This window comes from Saprolegnia parasitica (genome assembly GCF_000151545.1).
Source record: "Saprolegnia parasitica CBS 223.65 unplaced genomic scaffold supercont2.409, whole genome shotgun sequence".
In the NCBI taxonomy this organism is placed as follows: Eukaryota; Oomycota; class Saprolegniomycetes; order Saprolegniales; family Saprolegniaceae; genus Saprolegnia; species Saprolegnia parasitica.
The window spans coordinates 1-8,317 of record NW_012156803.1 but is presented as its reverse complement, the minus strand read 5'-3'; the positions used below and the strand labels follow the sequence as shown (position 1 = coordinate 8,317).

At 61.0% G+C, this 8,317-nt stretch overlaps 5 protein-coding genes across 5 annotated transcripts; 3 read left to right on the top strand and 2 right to left on the bottom strand.

The window, feature by feature from the left end:
* Positions 1–22: 22 nt before the first annotated feature.
* Positions 23–1,535, bottom strand: SPRG_16946 (hypothetical protein; the record flags this gene model as incomplete). The annotated part of the gene is made up of 1 exon (XM_012356242.1): positions 23–1,535. A coding segment is annotated over one exon (1,513 nt), but the record flags the coding sequence as incomplete, so codon positions are not given.
* A 721-nt stretch (positions 1,536–2,256) lies between these two features.
* SPRG_16945 (hypothetical protein) lies at positions 2,257–3,338 on the top strand. The gene has a single exon (XM_012356241.1). It carries the CDS (start codon positions 2,270–2,272, stop codon positions 3,248–3,250), a length of 981 nt encoding a protein of 326 aa, XP_012211631.1. The 5' UTR covers positions 2,257–2,269; the 3' UTR covers positions 3,251–3,338.
* A 272-nt stretch (positions 3,339–3,610) lies between these two features.
* Positions 3,611–4,249, top strand: SPRG_16944 (hypothetical protein; the record flags this gene model as incomplete). The annotated part of the gene is made up of 1 exon (XM_012356240.1): positions 3,611–4,249. One exon carries the CDS (start codon positions 3,611–3,613, stop codon positions 4,247–4,249), a length of 639 nt encoding a protein of 212 aa, XP_012211630.1.
* A 128-nt stretch (positions 4,250–4,377) lies between these two features.
* Positions 4,378–7,750, top strand: SPRG_16943 (hypothetical protein; the record flags this gene model as incomplete). Its single annotated transcript, XM_012356239.1, has 3 exons — positions 4,378–6,920; positions 6,968–7,573; positions 7,621–7,750. The coding sequence occupies 3 exons, from the start codon at positions 4,378–4,380 to the stop codon at positions 7,748–7,750; spliced, it is 3,279 nt and encodes a 1,092-aa protein (XP_012211629.1).
* Positions 7,751–8,055: 305 nt separating this feature from the next.
* On the bottom strand, positions 8,056–8,290 carry SPRG_16942 (hypothetical protein; the record flags this gene model as incomplete). The annotated part of the gene is made up of 1 exon (XM_012356238.1): positions 8,056–8,290. A coding segment is annotated over one exon (235 nt), but the record flags the coding sequence as incomplete, so codon positions are not given.
* Positions 8,291–8,317: the final 27 nt, after the last annotated feature.

The following is an 8,317-nucleotide window of genomic DNA, read 5'->3' as shown; positions in this document are numbered from 1 at the left end:
CGACGAGTACGGCTCCCGGTACGCCCTTGGTCCCACGCCACACACGTCTTGACGTACGCCGCGTCGTCGTAGCTATTCCATTGCGGCGACAACACCTTCTTGGTAATCGCGCGCGAGTAGGCGCAGTAGGCCACGTGCTGCGTCATGTGCACGCGCCAGAGAAGCGCAATATCGAGGGTCGGGACGAGATGCTTGTGGGTCTTGGAGAGGTGCATGAACTGCTCGTAGCGGCGGATGGCGGCGGCGACGACGGTTGGATTGGACCAGTAGTGTGTCATGGGGCCGATCTTGGCGACGAAGCGCAGGTCGCGGTGCATGGCGCGGACGAGGTCGATGGGAAACGCGCCGTTGTCGTGGGCTCGGATCATGGTGACGGCTCTCTCGAGCTCGACCATGTACGTGCTCACTTCAAACATCTGCAGTCGCGGCTTTGCGTGGCCGTGGCGCCGCGCGTGCAGAGAGGCGTGGAGCTCATGGAGGTAGGTCGACCAGAGTCCGTCAACCGGCATCTCTCGTTGCGTGGGCATGAGGCTGATGTACGTGCCGTCGGCGTTGCGGACGCTCTGGTAGCGGATCGACGGGTGCTCGCGGACGAGGGTTGCGATCTGGTACGTCTCGTACAAGGCGGAGCGTTTGCAGGCGGCGCAAATAGCGGGTTTGTCAAAGAGGTGGAGGCGCTGCATCTCAGGTCGCGTAAAGCGACCGGGGCAGCGCCGCGTGGGACATGGCGCGAGGACTCGGCGCAGTGGCTCGTCGAACGCCATCGTGTCGAAGCGGTTCTTGAAGTAGACGTCGGCTGTGATGGTCTCGTGGCAGGTGGGACACGGCCACGCACCGTCCGTGACGTAGATCACCGGGAGGAGCGCGCGGTCGTACTCTGTCTTGCAGTACGAGCAGACGCCGATGTACGAGTTGACGTCTGGACGGCGCGCCGACGACGTTGTCCCGAGCGCGTAGCTCAGCGGATCTTGCTGGTACACAGTGTGGGCGTACACGTCGGGGCGCGCTGATCCGTGCAGGTCCCGGTGACGATCGACGTAGGCGGCTTCCGTGTCAAGAAGCCAGTCGTAGAGGGCCAGTGGCGACGGCAGCCCTGCTACGTGGTCATAGACATCCTTGAGGCCGCACAGGTGGGCGTGGACATCAGCGACCGAGACGTTACATGGTCGAAGGTCCGACTTCTTGGCGACGGCCGCGCGGTCGGTGATGGCGGCGGCGACGCTGAGTAGCTGATCATGGACGCTATCGGCGGTGTCCGTGGAGGCGGTCGACGTTGCCGTAGCGGTCAGTCGCTCAATGAGCTGCGTCCGTAGCGACCGTGAGCCCATGTCAAGCAAAAGTTTCTTCTTGTTGGAAAAGGCAATCTCGACGAGGAAAGGCGGGTCGATAGCATGGGCAGCGCAACCAGTGGTATCGAACGACTTGTGCGAGGCGCCGTAGTCGACGCGCAGGCGCTGGCCATCGATTGAGACGATGACGGGCGTCCACGACTGGAACAGCAGCGGTCCCGGCGTCAGTGCGCTCACCTCGAACATCGACGATCCCTGGAATGGTCCCGAAGCATGTTACGCTGGCTGATTTATTGAACTGCATTGGATTGGCTAATATGTCGGACCCTCCTGCATTTGATTGGCCGAGGCATTGAACTGTGTCAACAAACGTGGCATCACCAGCGAGCACTGAACCTCGGAGAGCGGTGGAGTTTCTCTGTCGTGTATGCTTGCTGACGAGCGCATTGGCGCCAAGGAATATGGTCAAGCAACCGTATGGGTATGTTAACTCTTGCAGCTTCGAACGCACCTCAGCGCCGTAACCAGTAGCCGCTTGAAACTTCGAGAAGGCGGTGCTGTGATGAGTGCTGACCACCCTCCTTTTCCAGGGAAAAATATCCGGATATCGCTGTCGTTTGATTTGACGTTGACATTCAAGTTGGCGGTACTAGTACATGGGCCGGGAGTGGGCGCAGAGCTAGTGGAACTGCGAACTCGACTCCACAGCAGCTCTCCGGAGGCGCCGGTCTCTGGGTGTCTGCGCTGGATCCGGCAAATAACGATTCCATACATGATTCTTCGAGTCGAGAGGTGCGCAGCCGAATTAGCGACCAGCTACCTCTCGCGCTGCCCGATTGACTGACATGGTATTGACTGGGATAGTCCAACAATTGATCTGATTGGCGGAAATGACCTTCTTTATTATTGACGCACCAATGGCATCACGCTCTTACTGGTGATAGGTGGTCGCACTTTTGCGGCTGCGAAGAACGACGACGATGCTGCACTTGCTGTGGCTCCTCGCAGCCCTCGTGCCATGGACGGGCGCCACGATGCGCCCGATCATTGGTGTCATGACGCAGCCATTTTATGGCCGCGACGTCGACTACATCGCTGCGTCCTATGTCAAGTGGATCGAAAGCGCCGGTGGCCGCGTCGTCCCGATTCCATACTCGGCCTCCAACGACACGATCGACGCGCTTCTTAGTAGCGTCAACGGCGTGCTTTTCCCGGGTGGCGCAGCACCAGTCAACGACCAAGCCGCCCGCGTCTACGCGCTCGCACTCGCGGCGAACGACCAAGGCACGTACTTTCCCATCTGGGGCACGTGCCTCGGCTTCGAGTGGCTCGTGCAACTCACCTCGTCGATCGGCATTCTCAATACAGACCTGAACGCAATGAACCTCTCGTCGACGCTCCAGTACACGCCGGCGGCTGCGACGAGTCGCGTCTTCTCGTTCCAGCCGAGTGCATTCGCGGCTCTGGCGACGCGACCGCTGACGATGAACAACCACCGGAAAGGCATCACAACGACCCGGTTCGCATCAACGCCGGTGCTCACGTCCGCCTTTCGCGTCCTAGCAACCTCGGTCGACCGCGCTGGCGTCGAGTACGTGGCGGCGATCGAGAGCCAGAAGTACCCGATCTACGGGGTGCAGTTCCACCCGGAAAAGCACGCGTACGAGTATGGCATGCGTGTCAACGGCTCGCCCTACGAGGCGATTGACCACAGCGACGACGCGATATTGGCTGCCCAAGCGTTCGCTCGGTTCTTCCTACGCGAAGCGCGCAAGAACGATCAGCGATTTCCCAGCGCCGCCGCAGAGCAGCGGGCGCTCATCTACAACCACCCGCTCACGCAGCGCAAAGCGCCCGCCTTTGTCGAGATTTACGAATTTCCCGTGGGAAAAATCAACACGTGGCACGACACTGCGCTCTCACTGGCTGCCCACGCTCTCCTGCGCCATCCGTGGCGCTAATCGTTGTAGCGATTGATACGAGCACGCTTGGTTGATACTCTTTCATTGATATTCTCTCAGAAATGTTGATACAATACCTACCCTATGCACATGTTGAAGCTATTGGCTCTGAGCATCGAAAGACTGGTCTAAGGCAACACTAAAACTGCCAGGAGGTACACATCAACTCTAGTCAAATAAGAAACACTTAGAACTCGGTTGACGGGTACAGACCCAAGCAACATCAGCAAACACGACCAGCTGCTACACGTGGGCGTTGAGCTGGAATGTGCTCGACCAACGGCTTCAGCGCGCACACCGATATCAACGGCACGATCAAGGTCCTCAATCACCAACCTCATTCTTCAACTGTTCGCTTCCATGCCAGCCTCGCTCCGTGCCTTTGCTCTCCTGAGCGTCGTCTACCTCCACGCTGTGTTTGCTGGGATGGTCGTAAGTTGCCAGGAAGGAATGCTCTGTGGCAACCAAGGCCGCGCCAAGTGCTACGACCCGCTCATCGAGGGCTGCTGTGACGGCCTCGTGTACGTTCTGCACGCGTACAACGCAGGCGGTCAGCTCTCGGTGCGCCAGTGCTGCGTGCGGGCCAAGGCGTCGCCGTACGTGGCCTTTCGCTGCAGCGCGCCGTCGGCGACCAACGCTTCGTCGACACTGGATGTGCCGGGCATGCTCGTTCCGGCGAGTCTCGTTCGCACGCCGTCGGACAACGGTACGAGCACGAGCAACGTGAGCCAGACAGCGACGCCAATGACGACGACACTGCCTGTCACGACGACGCCAGTGACGACCATGCCGCCGACAACAACGATGCAGGGAACGACGCTGGCGCCTGGCAATGGTACGACGATGCCGGCGCCAGGTAACGCGACGACTGGGCCGGGCGGTAGCACAAAGACACCGCCGTCTAAGGCGACAACGGCTCCGCCGTCGACGGCATCGAGCGTCGGGTCGTCGGCGGTCGCCGTCGTCTGCGTGGTTTTGGCGCGGAGTTTTGCTGCCTGAGCCTGAAACCGGCAGTGGGCGACGTCGATAGCGTAATTTCAAAACAATACACGCCGTTGGTCTCTTGGAATTTGTATGCAAATGGAATAAAATGCAGCGGAACCGACCAGTGGCGAAAGGTCGCGGCGATGAGCACGGACGACGACGGCGACGTGGACTTTGACTCGGCGTTCGACGACCTCTTCTTCTCGGAGCCAGCGCCAAAGGCGGTCGTCAAGACACCGGAGCAGAACATCTTGGCCTCGAACGACGAATGGCGGTTGCCTCCAGTTGCAGCACCCGTCGCCGCACCAACACTGGTGACAGACGCTGGTAACCCATTCGCGTCGCTACCGCACGCGGAGCCGCCGATGCCTCCGGCGATAACGGAACCGACGTTGGCGCCGCCATCGCCAGTGCAACCTACGAGCGCAACGTCAGCTACTGCCGCGCGCTACACGACGCTGCCAAGCGTTCGCGACCTGCCGTCCGGCGACGCCGTCACGACCGTCAGTGTCACTGACGACGACGAGCACGAGTGGGACCATCTCGTGTCACAGAAGGGCGTGCTGGCGACGGTCCACGAGGTCGACGAGACCAAGCCCCGATACGTCCGAAAAAGCCTCTCGTCGGTGCCGGAGCAGCACAAGAGCCTCGGTGAGTCGCAACGCCAAGCGCTTTGGCACACGCTGCATGCCAACGGCAGCGTCGCGGCGATGAGCATCGCGCCGGTGAAGCGCGTGTCGCTGCCGACGGCCCACATCGTCCACGAACCACGCAAGGGCGAGACTCTCCTGCACACAATCGACCTCAAGCTCGCGTCCTTTGCGTCCTACTTGGGCGAGACCAAGACGCTCAAGGCCGAGCTCGAAGCCGCGCACTTGGCCAACGCCGCGTATGAAACCAAAGTGGCCCATCTGGAAGAGTCGGTCGCTGCACACGCGGCCAACGAGACGCAGCTGCGTGCGTACATTCAGGCGCTCGAAACTAGCGTCGGAGCATTGCAGGACTCGGCGGCGGCGATGGAGGCAAGCCAATCGCAGCTGCTGCAGGCCCAAGCGCACTGGACCAAGCAGCGGCGCCAACTACAAACGCGGGCGCTTCGCCGCATCTTGGACCATGCTACGACCTCGGTGCTCCGACGGGCGTTTACGCATTTGGTGACGGCGGTACGTCGGCAGCAAGCGCGCTTGGGACTCGCAACCAACAAGATGGCCATGATCCTCTTTGCCCACGCAGAGAAGCGGCATAGCATGGACCGAGGCCTGCACTGCCTACGCAGCTCGGGACAGCTCCAGGCCGGCGAGCACCGCGCGGCCATGGCGACGACGATGGTCAAGGAGTACCGACGCCACGCCCGTGAGACGTCGCTGCAGTGCATGCTCCTCCTCATGGAAGCGCACTCCAAGCAGTGGCGGATGCAGACCTTGGGTATGTCGTTTCGGCGGTGGCGGGCGGAGAGTCACCACATTACGGTCCAGAACCGCCATCGGCTCCACGCAATGCGCAGACTCGATCGGTGGATGCAACTGCGCTTCCTCGACTCGACCCGGCGGGCGCTGACCACGTGGCGGGGCGCGACGCAGGGCAATGTGCTGCAGTCAGCCATCGCGACAGCGTCGGCTCAAGTGCAAGAGCTCCACGAAGCAAAAGAGTGCGTCTTTGCCCTCTCTCGGCAAAAGGCCAAGATCGAAGAGTCGACGCGGCAGCTCGAGCACCGGTTGACCGAGCAAACCGATGTCATGACGCAGCTCCGGGGCGAGCTCCAGCTCAGCAAGCATGGGTTTGTGGCGTACGTTATGCGTCAGATCGATCGGGCGACCGGCATTCGCCGCTGGTTGCTCCAGTGGCGGGCAGCAGCTACGCTGTCAAAAGCCACCAAGTGGCTCGACGCCCGGGTCACCACGCTCGAGGCCGCCCTTGACGACCAGACCAAGTTTGCCAAGTCTCTCGACCAGTACAACAAGGTGCTACTGGCGGACGTCGAGCGGTACCAGTTTGTCACCCATGACACACGTATTGCAGTCGAGGCACTCTCCAAGAAGCTCCTTCGGGAAGAGGCGCGCGTGGCGGAAATCGAAGCCGCGAACGCGTCGCTCGCGACGCATCTCACAGCACTTTGCACCGTCGGCGCGGCGTGGGCGCTTCCGCAAAGCCTTGTACAGCTCGGGAAGGACCTCGTCGTCGATCGGCTCACACAGCTCTTCGGTATTCACGCCGACGCCCCCACGAACGACGGCTGGACGCCGCGGATGTCGCTCGACAGCTGCTACGAGCTCGTCCAGTCGACGCTCGCACCGGCGGGCGCCGTCACCGACACCCTCGACGTCCTCGCGCCACTCGGAAGCTACTTTTCGGCGGCCCCGCTGACGCTGCCAGCGTTTGTCAATGGTCTCCACGACTATTTAGAGGCGATGCGAAACGAGGCGGCCGACCCGGCACTGCAAGATCGCCTCGACGGCTTTTGGCGGCACTTGTTGGCACCGGATGAGAATCCCGAGCCGTCGTGGGCGCGGCAGAACAAGCTCAGCGATGACATTTTACAAAACCAAGAAAAGCTCCTCGCCGTCCTCGAGCACGAGACCGCCGTCGTCGAGCGCGCAGTCCTCGAGAAAGCCAGTCTCAAGCACGCGTACCCCAGCGAGGCTGTGCCTCAAATCGACCTCCCTTCGACCGACCCGTGCATCGCCTGGTCGCCACGTGCACATATAAAGTCGTCGAATCTCACGATGGACGTAGGTACGACTTGCCACAAGTGGGCGACCTCATCTTGGCCTACGAGCGCCCACTGGTGGCCCTCTTTGTCAAGTATGCAACGCATCACCTCAACTCACCGACACCGGCGCCAGCGCCGCACTGGAGACCCCTCGAACGACAACTGCAGGCGACGTTGGCCGCGACGCAGCCGCACGCTGTTGCCATGCACCTTCAGGGCGCGCTCCAGTGTTTTCAAGACCTCAAGCTCGTCCCGAGTGCGTTTACGTCGGAAGTTGTCGCCGAGGTCTTTGGGGTCGTGACGCAGCACAATGAAAAGGTGCTGTCGCTCCCCGGGTTCATCCAGGTATTTGGCGCGTGCGTCTTGCACTCGTACACTGTGTGCCAAACACCCATGTCAGTGCGCGAGAAGCTGCAAAAAGCATGGTACGACGTCGACTGGAGCCGATTCCAGGTCGGCGGCCGGCGCCAAAAGCCCATTTACGTCGGCGCCGACGTCGAGACGGTCCTCTGGCCGCTCTTCGATTACTTTGCGACCGGTGGCGACGCTGGCGACGACGGTCGCATCAGCCTCACGGTCGCCAAGTTTTGCCGCTTCCTCACCGAGATTGCGGGTCTCGACAAGGAGTCGTGCCGCACAGACGGCGAGCTCATGTTCGCAAGGCGGTCCGCGGCAGCACCGCCGCCTCCCGCATGGTCTTTGACGAGTTTTACCTCGGGATCTACTACATGCACCAGCTCAAGGACACGACGCGCCGGTACGAGTCGGCCGGTGACGCGCTGCAGGAGTGGATGGCCCAGCTCTAAGGTGCCTCTAAGAACCGTCTTGTCTTTGGTCTTTTGAAGAAACATGGCCAGCACTCCGTGTGCATTTCGTCTCGGTGTTGATGACTTGGGGCAAAGTGGGGTCCTATTCCCTATTCGATATACAATCCTGTATGTATCAAAGTATCAATCTGTGAGCCTAGTAGCGTCGCACGAGCCCCTGCACGAGCGCGTGCGATTGCGGAGCGTGGCATTGCCGTCTGCGTTACTCGGTTATAACAAAGGCTACCGATTCCGCGAGCGACTACGGATCCGACATGCTCTCGGTCACGTACTTGAGCGCGGCTTCAAACATGGTGAGGAAGTACCCGGTTTGCCCAGCATTTTGGACGGTGGATCATGGCGCCGAGGAATTCCTTGGCAAAGTACGGCCGCTGGAGCCCCGAGTGCACGACCACGTAAATATGAATCGGCAGAAAGTCGTCCGCGTTCATGGCCGACATGCTCTCCGTGTACGCAAAACCCTTTTCCTGGGCACGCGCGGAAGATCTCGCCGGGCCCGAGAGCACCGAGCTCCTTGAGCTTCTCGCACGGCAGCATGCGCTCCTC